We start from the raw sequence: 16076 nt of genomic DNA, 5'->3' as shown, positions 1-16076 counted from the left end.
GTAAAGGAATACTAATGTGATCCGGAGCAGGGGATAAGCAGGAAAACAAAATGGTAATCCCTGATTCCAAATGAATGGAAGTTTGCCTCCAAAATCTGGAAACAGAAATCAAAACAAATCAAATTCCATGCCAGTTTTACCTTGAGAATGGCAGTCTTTGTGCTGAGCTGCTGCTCCAGGTGTGTGATTTGTGAGCTGGAGGTCTCTCTGAGTTTTGTCAGGCTGGCCTGCAGTCTCTGGACGTCCTCCACCAGTTGGGCCGTCTCCCTGTCTTTGGCCCCTAACTCCGCCTCCAGACTGGAGCGGGACACTCCCTCCACCGCCTGCTCCTATAGGCCAAAACAACACGGCACTTCAAGGCATTGTTGGGCTTATCTGTTCAGTGTTGCTATAAAGGTCAATAGAGGTAATCAATGAGCCAATCATTTTCTAGAATCAGATCAGCAAATCAATAATAGCAACTGCACTCAAAACATAACGTCAGCTAATCAATACATCATTGATCATCTCAAAGTCCTGCACCTCCTGATCTATAGATCAATGCATGGGCAATCAATCACAAGCATCTGCCAATCAGCAGATCAATAAACTGATAAATCAATAAGGCAATCAGCTGCCCTTCTCCTGCCGGCCTAATTAATCAATAGTAACAATCAATGAGCCAATCACATACTATCACCTATAGTTCTTGCCCCTGGATACCATTACAGTAGTCAACCAATCAATCAATCAATGGTCTATTGATTCCCCTGCCTGACCTTAAACATCAAACAGATGTGGCAATCAATAAAGCATTGTTTTAATCAACATATCTGTTCCAAAACCTGGCTAAACCAAGCAAAAACATTCCCCCATCAATCAATACTTGGACATCAGCTGGCCAGCTTATCAATGAGGCAATGGAAACATGGTACCGTGTCGGGGTCGGCCTGGATCTGGCTGGCTTGTTGCAGGGATTGGTTGGTCAAGGACAGCTGCTCTTTCAGTGAATCTGCCTCCCTCTGGGCTACCTCTGCTCTCTGGAAGGGCGAAAAAAGGAAAAAAAGACAAAGTGAACATACAATTTATTAAAAAGTGGATTTTATTAAGATGCTCATATTTGTCTACAATTGGATATGTATGAATGCACGGTGTGTAGATATATATTGTAAGGCAGTATGTGTGTGTGTATATATTTAATATGTTTTTCTGTATTATTGATCCTTACTTATCCCCGTTTTCTCTTCTTTCCATTTTATCAGCTTGCAGAGCTGATCAATGATCAGACTTTGTATCAGCTTGCAAAGCTGATCAATGATCAGACATTAAAAACACTTGACCAAAAGCCCAACCGTTACCACCATTGCCATATAGTTCAAAAGTACAACTTATTTAATGTTGACAGCTTCAAACATTTTGCAGATGCTCGTCTCATTTTTAAGATCTTAAATGGACTTGCACCTCCACCACTGAAACAGTTCATAGATCGAAGGGACAGTGGTGACAGAGCAACAAGGGCAACTACCAGAGGGGACTGCGAAGTGCCAACCAGACGTAGTGTGTTTGGTAAAACAGTCTTCTCTGTTAGAGCCTCCCAACAGAAGTAAGAGAGACCTCCAACTATTTGACCTTCAAATTCAACCTGAAGAGGTTAAAAACAAATCAATTCTGTAATCATGAGTAATTATCAGCCCTATTTAGCCACTGGTGTCATTTCTCAATTCACTCTGCGGTTGTTTTGTCCCCTGTGCAATGTTTTATTGTTCTTGTATTGTATTGTATTGTATTGTATTGTATTGTATTGTATTGTATGTATAGTTTTACTATCATTTTTAAGAGCCTGCTTTTTTATTTAACCTTTATTTAACCAGTAAAAACACATTGAGACTGCGTCTGTTTTACAAGTGGGAAAACTGGCCAAGAGACAGAAATAAAATTACACTTCCATACTACAATGTTACAATTTTGGAACTGCAAATAAAACATCCATAATACACCTATGAATGAATGCAACACATCAACAAAGTCCTATTTTCTTAGTAGCAGGGCAAAATACACAATATACAAAAACTGAACCGACATAATAAATATCTAGGCATGAACATAGGCTAGTACATATGCAAACATGTGCAAACATGTGGACTACAGATGTAAATTAGCTTATTGCTAACTTTACATGGATGTGAAAACTGACATGTTGATTAATGAGCATTGTCCCTGTCAAATAAATAAATAAAAACAAAAACTTTCTAGTATAGCGATAAGTTTTCATGATTGGCTGGCCAGTGGCAACTAAGCCAATGTTTTTTTTTTTCTCTCTTTATTCTGTTATCTTTAATTATTAGTTTATTTATTTTATTTGATCTTACTCTCCTTTTATTGTTGCTGTCTCACTAGGGAAGCAATGTGAAATACTGTATTGTATGATGCACTGGTATGCTCGAATGTATTGTCTCTCCTGATAACACATTTAAAAAAATAAAAAAGGAAAGATTATTCATTATTCATTTAACCTCCTAAGTCCCATTTTATACTTCGTCATACGATGATGTCGTGTAAGTAACGGAAATCTACAAGGCCAGGATGAAAGTGGTTAATATTTAAAATCCACGGCCAAGCAGTAGCGATACTGTTGGGACTGATGGGAGTTGTTGCCAACTTGCTTTTGTTAAGAGTTACAGGGAGCTGTGGCCAAAGTATTCCTAATTGCAACCATATTGAGACTGCTTATTGAGTGGGTTGGAGTACGGCTTGCTCAAAAAATAAATAAAAAACAGCAACCCTGTTTTCCATTTTCTCCTAATAAAAGCATTATAAAAAGTCTCTGTGACCGAACTGGAGGGTATGCTGTCATCCTGAGTAAACTTCACAATAGTGTGTGTGTGTGTGTGCGTGTGTGTGTGTGTGTGTGTGTGTGTGTGTGTGTGTGTGTGTGTGTGTGTGTGTGTGGTATTATAGTCTAACCTTTAGGCCAACATTAGCATTGCATGTCTATGTTGCCCCTTCAGCCACAAATCCTACTCTTTGGCTAATAATGAAATCTACCAACAATGACATTAACAGATACCACAGGAGTATTTCTAACTGCAGGGTGTACTATAGGCTGAAGGGTTGGGTATGTGTCAAACCAGCAAGTCAAGCCACTAGCAGCCCTACAGCAATAATCATTATTTATAAATGCAAGCTACACTTCTCCCATGATTCTGTATGGATAACAACTATTGACCATGTTTATATTATAATAATCTGCTCTTAAACTCATTCTGGTAATGCTGATTGGTGATTTTCATGTGAACACCTTAACCTGTTAATCAAATCATAATGGGAGGTATACGTAGCCTTTGCCGAGATATCATGAAGGCACTAAGGCAGTTGACCCAGATTTAGAGGTGGTATGCTTGTTAACAAAAACGACAATATGGCCGTGCATATTTGAACTGCGAAGCCATCTTCAACATGGAACATTTAAATAATCAAAAAAAAATTCATTTGATGTTTTTGTTATGCCATCATTAGTCACATCATAGCCTTCTGTAGCTTAAATATATTATATAACTGTATAATATGGGTTACTTGGGCTCACTGTTACTTTCTCTTTGGTTAGACATAAAGTTGGTGAGGGGTGCGTTAAGACGACCGGATTAAGGTTGGTGAGGGGTGCGTTAAGGGTTGGGAGAGGGTTAAGGTTAGGTTTAGGTGTGGTGCCCCGTGGGAGGTTAGGGTTAGGTTTCCTATTTAATTCCCAAATAATATTAGTACTGCCTAAAGACTACATCTGTTGACTTTAAATTGGCCCATGACGTACAGATTTTCGTTGGCCTCTCCTTCTGCAATGTACTCCTTGCTGTTCGCGCATGCGCATTGCCGTTCACTTCCTTGATTAGCGCTCAGAAAGAAAGCCTCGCCGCGTGTAATCTTGGGAGCTCTCTGTGGTTTTGACCAGATGGGTATACTTCCGTCTTAATTTCTGACTTCAACATGCCTCTCGCTCAGAATATTAACGCTTCTAGAGAGACTTTATCGTAATCATCGTAAGGTAAGCAAGCAACATTATGCCTCCTGGTTTTTGTACGGAACGGAAGGGGGGGCTTTCAGAGTAAAAGCTGCCATATCTGCCCGGCACACCTGACTGTGTTAATGGTGCCATGCAATAAGCCAGTCTGAGGATTCAAAGAGATGTGGCCTTTACCTGATTGGCTCTCTCCAGGTCTGTCATCACCATCTCGATCTCATCGGCCCTGAGGAGGAAGACCGAAGAAATACATTTATCACACTGCAGGACAGAGTATATGACCATGCTTAACCAACACTAATGTACAACGCACAATATGTACATTCTAAACAGAAAAGTAAAAGATAGCAGAAGAGATTCTCTTTGAAGGGGGTACATTGTGGGTGGGTCACTGTGTGTGTGTGTGTGTGTGTGTGTGTGTATGTCCATATAGAACACATGAGAAACATGTGTGTGCTGTGCTGTAATGCACGGCCAATGCCGTGTCCATTAAGCTCTCGTCTAAATTTCACCTTAATCCTTTGATTGTGAACTCTGTAACCCTAGCAGCTTGTATGTGTGCATGCATACAACTGTTTGGTGCGTGCGTGTGTGTACTGTGTGTGTGTGTGTGTGTGTGTGTGTGCGTGTGTGCGTGCGTGTGTGCGTTTACACATGTAAGCTCCTAAACCCAGGCCACACTAAAACAGAGGGATTACACTAATAGAGCTCTAAGTCCTAATACAGCAGACTAATCTGCTATGAAGCTGTGTGATTGTGTCTGACTAATGGTCTGAGTGGGGGCTATGGCTCACCTCTCACTCACTAGAGGTCAGAGAGCGAGCACACATTCCCCATAATACCCCATTCACTGGTCTTGAGGAAAACAATTTTAATAACACTCTTTCATGGATGATATCAGCCCGCTGTTCAAATGATGTAGATACGTAGTGTAGTGACAAAGCAACAATATACAGTAGGTGCACGCACACTTTTTTATTTTTAATTGCACACATTTAATTATGGTTAAATTAGGTTCTACAGCACACACATTCTAATTACCTAAATTATGATATGATGCCCTATCTGTTAATTAATTGTCTGTGCATAAATATGGGATGCTTGTAACAAATGTAACAATGTGTGGTGAGGGAGAATTAAAATTAAGCAAACAATGTGAAAAGCTTTATTAAAAATGCTAATAAAACAACTTGGGTGGTATCGAGCACAAGTGGGGCAAATATACAGCCCATGTGCATGCATGCGTATCTTCTTTTACTTAGAATGCTGATTAAACCTTATGGTTATAGTGTCGAGTGAGAGCGTATGGTGTCCATTAAGATCTTTTGATTTTTCATTTCATTGTTCATCCTTTGATAGTGAACCCATACATCCTTTGTACGTGCATGTATCATTATGTGAAAAATAAAAGAGTAAATATTCTAGTCTGTCCCATCGGCATATGAGCGCAACCGATTTGAATGTTTAACAAAACAGACACAGTTGATATTAGGTCAACATTGTGCCATGGGCAATGCAGCAAAAAAAAGAATCAGATGTGGGTGGGAGGGCTTTTCACTCTGCTTTTGATTCCTTCCTTAACAGTTGAAAGGATCGACTATGCATTTAAGAGGCACAATAGCAGACGACCTCGGCAGCTTTTATCCCGTCTTAAACCGTAGTGTGGGACGCACCCGTGCACATGCACCCACATTTAAGGTCAGAGAGAGAACCAGCCAGAAAAGCCAGTAATGGAGTGTTATGGGTAGTAATGCAACCCAAATACACCACTACTCCATTCCAAATGTGATCATCATTTAATCAAAGTACAGATGTACAAAGTCGTCTTAAATAACCTTTGGATTTGGCTGTGTTTGGGAATTATAAAGACAAAGTGGTCTAACCGAAGCAGATCACAGGGCAAAGGATTTTCTGTGTATCGTGATAGACAGTTGGCGGTAAGAACAGTATCTACGCGCGGCACTGCCAACGGACAACCGGGGCAATACATCAATGCCGTGTAATGTTCGAGAGATATTTCTACATGACTACATCCTGCTTGGCATTGTTTTGCCATTCGAAGGCCACGCTAAAAGTATGCCCGGAGCAGCCACAGGGAGGAGCCAGAGAGCACGACAGAGTAGCATTCCATGGCGCGCGAGCACGCACGCACGCACGAGTACTGTAGGACTTCTAACAAGCTCACAGCCTCTTAAGCCCATACTGTACAGTGTACAGCTAGTATGTCCTCCTCCTCAGCCCAAGCCTTTCATCTCTTATCTCTTTCACTATGACTCCTTTCTGCTGTTCTCGCTCTACCTCTATCCCTTACCCTCAACTTGTTTCTTCCTGTCGTCCTACACTTTTTTATTTTTTCACATTAGGCCTTTCATCTTTCCACCATCCAACATCGTCTCCCTTCTCTCTCTCTCTCACTCTCTGTTCCTCAGCCTTCATCCTCTGTGCCAGCAGGATATCCAGCCTGATTTAGATTTTCATTTCCCCCCTCTATCACACTCTTATCCCCTCTTCCTCGCTCAAGCCTCCAGCCTCCTGCTTGCTTTCTACCCTCTGCTTTCATCACTCCATCCCTTTTCTTTCTATAGCTTTCTCCACATTGCTTTTTCACAGTATGTTACCGTAGGGATTTGAAGGAGGCTTTAAAAAAAACACCAGTGTGTGTGTGTGTGTGTGTGTGTGTTCGCATGTGTGTATGTGTTCGCGCACGTCTGACATTTGTGTGTCAGAGATGGACACAGGGAAGGCAAGCCAAAACACTGGCTCTTGCTCTTGCTCATCCACGATTACATCGCATTCCCAAAACGATATGCCTTTGTGCACTCTTATAGATGCAGAGGAACACAGATTAACACATGTGTGCACACACATTCAGTGTACGCATGCACGCAGACTCCTACATGCCTGCATGCACAGGCAGCATCCTGCGAGGGTGTCGATCGATATATCATTAATCTTTAACAGGAACTAAACGGGGTAAAACCCGTCCAGCCAAACCCTTGCAGCGCCAGTAGAGCTACGTCTGTAGGCCCACCGCTTCTGAAGTGCACACACCGCAGGCACTACAACATCGACCAAATTCTACAAGAGTGTGTATGGTGTGTGTGTGTGTGTGTGTGTGTGTGTGTGTGTGTGTGCGACTGTGCGTACGTGTACTTTAAAGGCAGATTACCCAAATGCAGCAAAAGGATGGCGGGGAGGATTTGTCACACAATTCTTATCCTTAGCGTCAATGTGGCAACTTAAGTGTACAATTTAGGCAATGCTTTTAGGTGAGTGTGGAGTGTCTGAATGCAGTGTGCACTGCAGTGCGTGTGCAGGTGTGTGTGTGTGTGTGTGTGTGTGTGTGTGTGTGTGTGCGCGCACCTAGGCTATATCTCAGGGATAATGTGGCCAATGTTTTACATGGGTTAGTTAGTTAGCTTTGTACCACAAAAAAAGAAGAAGAAAAAAAGGGATTCCAAGGGTTAAAGTCATGTTCAGCCAAACACTGGCGATTTGCTCAGCCAAGCAGTAAACGGGGGAAGGACTCCAAGGACTGGGAGGGTGCCGGGTTAGGACGGTTGGTTTATACTTTAAAGCGTTGCATTAAAATTTCAGATCACAGCACGCCATATAGTCAAGGACCCTGACTGCCTCAGGCCTGTGCGTGAGTGCGCACATCCGTGTCTGCACATATGTGTGTGCGCGCAGGCATGTGTTTATTTATTAGCTGCTTCAAGAAGAGCAGCTTCTGTGATATGCGTGTTTTCCAAAGACATGTTTCCCCCTCAGTTAAAGTAAGGAGAGAGTTTGAACAAAATCAGACCTAACAAGAGGAATACGGAAGAGCACCGTCAGAATGCACGGATCAATACAGAAAAAGAAAATAACACAAAGAATATGCAGCAGGGGAAAGAGGATGACGACGGGGCTCTCAGACAAACCATGTACCCAATCGATTAGAGCCCTCACACCACATGCAGGATGTATGCCTTCAGCCCCCCCCCCCACACACACACACACACAAATAAGGCAGGTAAAAGGGACAAAATGAGGGAGAGAGGAAAGTGAAAAAGTGGATTCTGAGAAAAGAGTGAAATAGATTGATCCGTTTTGTAACGGTTAATCAATGCAACAACTCTGTTAATGGACAGGCAAGTGTAGGGCATAGTCAGTGGGTTGGAGGATGGCTTGGGAGGGTGAGGGGGTGTAAAAGCCAAGTTGACACTCAGCAACTCATGACTAAGATATTAAAATAACCTTACGTGTTTTAAGGATATTCCATAATACTGCCCTGAATATAAAATAAAATGACAATGCCTCCTCATAGCTTCTGGAAAACTGACGCAGCAATCCATTTAGTCAAGAGAACTCCTTGCTCTTGCTGCTAAGGATGAAGTTGAACTGGGTTCTATTGAGGCTGTGGATCGAACATGATTCTTTTTATTGGCCTTGGGGATCTGAGTGAAGGAGGGGTGTGAATGTTGCTAAGTGCCACTTCACAGTGTGGAGTGGTGACATGGAAAAGCTTCTGTTCTCATCCTCACAGACTACCATAGATCAATGTCAATGACTTTCCACCCTGCTAGACTATCCACTAAAAAGCTACATTATCTGACAAGACACGACACTGGGAGGAGAAATGTGGGTTTAAGACTCAAAATCAAAATCAAATAAAAAGTCACCCCCATCAATCCACAATCTCTGCGCCAACGCCCCAGTGATTAGAAAGAGCTTTACGGTATGTAGGGAAAAAGAAAATCATCCAATGTGACTATTTTGGTGATTAGTGTAGCTGCAGAGCACAATCCAATCTCCCTCTCTGTATTTACAGCATGTGGGTAACGCTGGGATTTGGAGGTTGTTTAAGCGCTGTGGGAGACAATCCAGCCGTTGGGGGTTTCCATGGAAGGAGATTCACTAAACAGGATGATTATGTTAGGAGCAGACTATTTGAGAGCCAGAGGGCATAGAAGTCACCAACACACACGCTCATACAGACAAGACACATCAGCAGGAAAACACGTACTTTGCTGTCGACTCCTCGTCATACTTCGTCTTCAAATCAAAGAGCTCTGCCTGAGTTGTTTCAAGTGCTGTAAAACAGGGGGGGGGGGTTATTGATTTTTTTTCCTCCTCTGCAGTGCGTTAGCATGTTGCATTATATCGGACAATAAACCACACCAAATGGACCCCATTCCCGCCCTTTCACCACTTTGTGTTTACTGGGTATTGTGGTGTGCTGGTGTTTAAAGGGCTAGAACCTGGTTCATCTCTCAAAATTAAACAATATTGACAATTCACGCCACCGGGTTTGGCGCATCTCAAAATAGGGAATTATTAACTTAATTGCTGCCACTAGGTGGCAGCATAAGCACACCTAGGAATGCCACCCCTCCTTGTTTCCTTTCCGGGTTATTCAGGGAGGTGGGGGCTTTTGTTGTGAGCACAGTGATCAGTCGCATTAGCTCAGACCCCTTAGCTATCATTACAAACAGTTACATTTGCTCAGTGATGCGATACAAACTCACAAATGATTTACATTGTCGGGATGCGCTACGGCTCACCATGGACAGCGCTCGAACCTTTTGAGATACAGCGCTTTGAAAATCGTGTTAGGCGGCTCAATGGAGCTGGATTTAAAAATCCCATAGCTGGTGGGGACGGAGGCTCTCCATACTAACCGGAGCAATGCTAAAAGGTAAATTGACGGTCGTCGCTTTCATATATGGAGTATTTAGCACCTTTAGGTACCGATAGCTTAGCTACGTTTATAAACTTAGATAGCAGCGAAAAAGTTAAGAGAACCTTGCTAACTCTGGGGGGAGGGAGGGGCAAAAAGCCCAATCATTTTTGTATGCTATTTTCGATTTGAAAAATGAATAAAGAAACTTTGATCAAAAAAAAAGAGAACCTTGCTGACAAATTACATAAACATCGGCATTTGTGTGAGATAAAATTTACGAAGATGCCCAATTGGGTGTTAATTCAGCTCTACGGTTGGTCGAATAGTACATTCCCCCCACAGTGCCATCCCAAATATTGGAGTGCTTTATTCTAAAGATGGGCACAAAGAGCCTGAAGACACACGTTTGGCACGTTACCCATGACCTGTACGGCTTAATCCATTTAGAACTGAGGACACATCTGTGTCACCTTATAGCTTTTAACCACTTTAACCATTATTTTAATGAGCTTGTAGATCTGCTATTTTTTTTATCATGAAAACAAACAAACATATTTCCATAAGGGGGTCGTGGCCAATTACATATCATTTTTGGGATCCTTGACATGAAATAGTTTGAGAACCACTAACATAGAAACATACAGTAGGTTTTTCAGAAAACTGTCATGATTTAGAAGACATTTTGTAGAATCTGGTCTCAGGTCTTAATGTGTGACCTGTGAGAGTTACCTGTCTGTAGGGACTGGGCCTTGTGTTCAGTCTCCTGCAACTTGGAGGACATGGACTCCTGGTTCTCCTGGAATTTTCTACAGATGGTAAAAAAATAAACAAATATACATCAGATAAAGACACAGAGTCAGTAAATCTCCATTTTTATGCTCTCTGGAAACTGTTAACAGTTCTCCATTTTCCCACCAATTTCTTAAGTGTTTTCCCCTCTAAAATCCTCCCAACATAACCCACTCCTCATTAAGCAGGCCCATTAGGCAGGAATGTCTGGCCACTGGGGCACACACTGCACCGAGAGAGAGAGAGAGAGAGAGAGAGAGAGAGAGAGAGAGTGCAAAGGAAACAGAGTATAAGAGCAAAAAAGAGAGAGTTGGGGGAGAAGGGGCGAGAGAACCCATAAGGAGGAAATAGATTCTTAGCATATAAAAAGTTAGGCAGGCACTGCTGGGAAATTGCCACAGTGTATAAAAACATCAATAATGGAAGACAAAGATGGTCTTTGAGATGTACTGTAATGAAACAACCCCCCCTCCCCCCACACGTGTCATCGTTAGTTTTCTGTCCTAGTCTAGTCTATGCTATCATCTCTCTCTCTCCCCCCCCCCCCCCCCCCCCCGCAGGGTCAAATGCAGAGATGCCATCCATTTACTGCCCCTCTCAGACACAGGAAGTCAGTTCTCTGCAGACAGGAAGGGGCCTATAAAACACTGACGTACAGGAAATACAGCTGGACAATTGATATTATACTGTATGTCTGAAAGGGGCAATGAGCTGTAGCATAGCTGTACATTAAATAATGTAATGGCTAATGTTAAGTTAATCCATTTAAAGGATGGGCTGCCATTTGTTGTATTGATCACCAACAGCACTTTTTCAGAACATTTAAAAACCTGTTAATAATGATGTTGCTGCTGTTTGTGTGCAAGTGTCAAGATAGATCTTGTCGTAAGCATCTCTAGACATTAGCATGTGATGACATAACTAATGACATAGGGGAGGAGTCATTATGTTGTTTGCTATTTTAAAGTCAAATGTACGTAAGAAAAAAATAGCAGATACTTATCTAGTCAAGTGTAATATCGTATCTCGCAATATCTAAAATGAATACCGGTATTATTTAAAAAAAAATCACACCCGTGTGAAGTGCGGGGCGCTCTTATCATCAAATGTCATCATACATCATCTCATTCTGGACAATCACAATTTGCGTCCTCACTTTTGTCTTCAATGGCCCTGAAGCCTTTAGTAGGGTTAAGTTACGTTTGGGGGAATTTTCTAACAAATTAACACCTTGCTTGCCCGGACCTATTTAATCCATTTAATCCATGTGCCCATCATTTATAGCGCCCGGACCACTTTTACCGGCGCACCGGAAGTTGGTGTGCATGTCTGTGTAGCAGCTAACAATAGCCACACCACTCTAGAGTCGATCGACAACAACGGGAGGTAAGAATAAATCTATCGCGACTAGCGACTGGACCGCGGAGCGCTGTCTAACACAGGATCTTTTTTCAGAATTAGACGGGATGATTTAGATCGAGAGTTATGATCGTTCTAAGATTTTCGTTTTCGTCAGCTAAACAGGCAGGGAACATGTTCGATGACGTGTCGCTGTTTGACACGTCATCGGATTGGGCAACAAGCGCTCCTAGGCTGTGGAGCGAAGCGATCGGTTTTGATATCATTAATCTCCGTCCTATTTATCAATCTCCGGCTTGGGCACTTGACCATGACCTTGAACTTGACGGACCGCCCCGTGCCTCCATGGTGTTAACCTTCCTGGTTTTATTTATTTTTGGGGAGCGGGTAGTCTCGCGTAGCCAGACAACTATTCCACAATCTCCGAATGCTATACAGTCTGGACCTACACTTCCCGAAATCCGAGTAAGGAAGCTGCTATTTCCGGAATGACATTTGTGATGATTTGATTGGCTGAGCACGTTATGTGATGTATGTGTGGGTTTCACACACACACACACACACACACACACACACACACACACACACACACACACACACACACACACACACACACACACACACACACACACACACACACACACACACACACACACACACACACACACACACACACACACACACACACACACACACACACACACACACACACACACACACACACCTCTCCTTCTCTGCATAGTCGTTGTGTAGCTCCAGCTGTTTCTCCTGAGCCAGATTCTCCGCCTGGTTCTTCACAGACTGTTCATACTCACGGATCTTCTCCTTCAGGGACTTGATGGTCACCTCTGGAGACAGACACACACAGGACCAGGAGACAGAGAGGGAGACAGACACACACAGGACCAGGAAGACAGAGAGGGTGTAGAGGGGAGAAGAAGACAGAGTGAGAAATTGCAAATGCTATAGCATAGAATAGCATAGTATATAAACACAGTATAGCTTTCGTGTTAGTGATAAATGATAATGCTTTCAAAAAGGAGAAAAAAAAGGGTCATTGACCTTTGCAAAAGCAGTAGTATCCCATAGCTCACATTCTCTCTCAGTCAGCATGGATGGGGCCCCCCGACCCCAGTGGCTCCATGCTTAATCTCTACCTCCTCTACCAGTATATAATATTCAACATCCACTAACGCTAGATATGCTGTATTCATTAGGAGTGCATTAGTGCTGAAACTCCATAACCTGCTGATGGCTGAGCTCTGTATGGGGGCAGTCTGAAATAAATCTAACACATAACTGGGGTAATAAATAGGCCTCGGCATGTGCTTGTGTGTGCGTGTGTGTGCGCGTGCGCGACCGCGCGCGTGTGTGTGCGTGTGTGTGCGTGTGTGTCGAGGAGAAAGATGTAAGCGAGTAAGACGAAGATGAAGAGTACTGCTGCTTGCTGCCTTTGACTGAGGGCTCTCAACACAGTGTGTGTGTGTGTGTGTGTGTGTGTGTGTGTGTGTGTGTGTGTGTGTGTGTGTGTGTGTGTGTGTGTGTGTGTGTGTGTGTGCGCATGTGATTTAAACTCCAGTCTTACTGCTCTGACACATAATCAATAGAGGAGAGTCCCCTCAGAGCCCTCTTACCCCTTAACTGCTTAACTGAACTTTAAACATTTAGGTTGCGGGGATCAATGGCCCCTGCACTCACACTGCGTGTGTGTGTATGTGTGCATGTGTGCGTTTAACAGGAGTGGGAGTTCCACAGTGTGTTTTGGGGTTTAAATATCCCCCATCTACTGAGGCGAGGAAGGGGGGATAAAGAATGAGGGAACAGGAAAATCAATGGCAGAATGGAACCCTGCCGCTATCGAGCTGTTCCAATTAACTCACTGCAAGGGGGGGTTACAAAACGTTCCCTGCTCACTCACTTTTCACTTCTCTTCCCATATCACACCATTCCTGTGATCCCTTCTCGTCCATCTCGCCATTTCTTTATATATTTTCCACGATCACTTTGTTCCCATATTTCTTCAGCCTCGGTTTTGTCCGTTTCAATTTGTAAAACAGAGTTTCAGTATTAGCTTTGTCGCTTTTGTTTGTTTGTCAATTCCCTGATCGTCACCATGAAGGTGTTCAATGTTTCATATGCTTTGCAAGGTAAGGCATCATAGTAAATGCCAGTGCTGCTTTTCACCTTCGGTTCCAACAACCTTAGGTTTGTTTAAAAGGTTTAAAAGATTCTTACATTTCTCTCAGAGACAAACGCCTATCTTATAAACTTTTAAAACCCACTATTTGTTACTATCATTGCCCCAGACGGGTGTGTGCGGTGTGTGTGTAATTCTGACCTTGGTTCTTGACTTCGGCGAACTCCTTGTTGTAGTCCTCTAGTGTCTCTCGGAGTTTGGTGTTCTCTGTTTCGATGTCATGCATCCTCTGGAGCTTCAGCTGCAGCTGCTGAGCCAGCTCCAACACAGGTACTGGGTCTGGGACACAATATAACACAAGCTAAATTACATGAGGTACCATATGCTGACTGTTACACCAAGGGGCTGGGCGGACGTATCCCGAAAATGTCTCAAACAACAACCATAATAAACACAACAATCCACTGTACTTTAAGGCACTTTTCTTTGGCAAACTTGGCATGGTACATTGCAGAGCAGACAGAACAATGTACACGTTTGGGCATTAAGCCTTCATCAGCGTTGTAGGAAGTGAAGTGAATGCAGTGAATACTTTCCCTCCAGGCGTCTATGCAATCCAATGGTGAGCCCCATTGATTGAACATTTAACCTATTTACTTTATTTTTCAAAAATACAGAAAACAGCACATCTATAAATAAGGATAAGTAGTTACATTTAAGGAGGCGCGATTAGTCATCATATCGGTATTGGCAGATGTTGGCCATTTTGTTGTTTTTCAATCTGATCGTCACCATGAAGATGTTAAATGTTTCACTTTCATATGCTTTGCACGGTAAATCATAGTAAATGCCAGTGCTGCTTTACACCTTCCAGTATGAAGCTGAAATGCCTTTGTGACGATGCCTTTGTGATGATGAAGGCTGAAGATTAAATCAGTGTTTTCTAGGGAAGCTTTCAAAAGGGTCAACAAGTTGGAACATTTTGAAATAGAAATACTATATTAAAGCCGTCGATGATATGAGGCGGGCCAACATTTCGATATGGTGCATCCCTAGTTTTGGAATAAAGAGGCATTGCTTTTTCATAATCATTGTTTATATGCCTTTTTCAAAAAGGACAATATTTTAACATGTTTTTACTTTTTATACATACATACATTAAACATTAGTAAATATTAGGGATGTCCCGATACACTTTTTTCGCTTCCGATCCGATCCTGATACCTCAATTTCTGTGTTTGTTAGCTGATACCGATACCGATACCAGTGTTGTGATCTCGTGTTGTGTTTATAGCTATCTAGCTATCTCGTGTTGTGTTTATAGCAGACTCCTCACTCAAATGTGCACTTGCAGTTTGGGCAACTCCAAAGCAAACTCCACATGTCCCAACATTTTATTTAGTGTCAACCACTTACCCCTGTGTCGGATCTGTGGTTAGACTGGCATATTTGCCGATACCGATATGACAAATAAGGGCCGATCCGATACTTTTCCCGATACCGATACAGTATCGGGACATCTCTAGTAAATATATATAAATATAGTTATCAACCATAACAGCAATGTTGACATTGTCACATAATTGCAGCTCTACTAGAAAATTGGGAAACGATGGTTGCATCAGAAAAGTCCTCCGGCTCATGTATGCGGTTAATTCCAAACAAATGTTTTAAAACCATCTATGGCACTGCTGTAGGAGTCACAGGAATCACAGGTGCCAAAGGCCCGACAATGCTCAGGCAGAGATGGTACGGCATGAAGCTGAGGAGCAGCTGAACCCAATAAAAAAAGATTGTTGGGTCGTTTTGGACAAAACAATATAGCTGTGAGAAACAAAGGCTGTCCGAGAGGGATCACCATTACTTTATCAACAAGTTAAAAGAATCAATTTGGTTTATCGTTATTGCGGCAAATAAAGAGATGGCAAACATACTAACTGCTCCATTGTAACTACCACCGTTACTGTAGTGGGTTCAGATTTAAGATGCATTTGCAACGTCGGTGGACTGTGTGCTTCAACACCATCCCAAGCTTGCATACAACAAGGCACTGCAGTGCTCACCGATGGCGTATACGGACAGCCGGTGCTGCCTGGCAGCCCTTCCCATGAGCAGTTACCGGGAAGAGAAGCGTC

General features: G+C 42.8%; 1 protein-coding gene across 4 annotated transcripts in view; it reads right to left on the bottom strand.

The window, feature by feature from the left end:
- The window catches only part of cux1b (cut-like homeobox 1b), a 77178-nt gene that overhangs the window by 21860 nt on the left and 39242 nt on the right, over positions 1–16076 (bottom strand). For all 4 annotated transcript variants that reach the window (XM_079514583.1, XM_079514580.1, XM_079514581.1 and 1 more), the window contains exons 5-11: positions 14143–14280; positions 12529–12652; positions 10386–10462; positions 9000–9066; positions 4169–4217; positions 915–1019; positions 141–329 (exon numbers count right to left, since the gene is read on the bottom strand). In XM_079514583.1, coding sequence (XP_079370709.1) covers positions 141–329; positions 915–1019; positions 4169–4217; positions 9000–9066; positions 10386–10462; positions 12529–12652; positions 14143–14280 — 749 coding nt within the window. The remainder of the gene's footprint in view (positions 1–140; positions 330–914; positions 1020–4168; positions 4218–8999; positions 9067–10385; positions 10463–12528; positions 12653–14142; positions 14281–16076) is intronic.

The sequence above is a fragment of the Electrona antarctica genome (assembly GCF_951216825.1).
Source record: "Electrona antarctica genome assembly, chromosome: 11".
NCBI classification, from domain to species: Eukaryota; Metazoa; Chordata; class Actinopteri; order Myctophiformes; family Myctophidae; genus Electrona; species Electrona antarctica.
The sequence above is the reverse complement of the archived record's forward strand: the minus strand, read 5'-3'. Positions and strand labels throughout refer to the sequence as shown.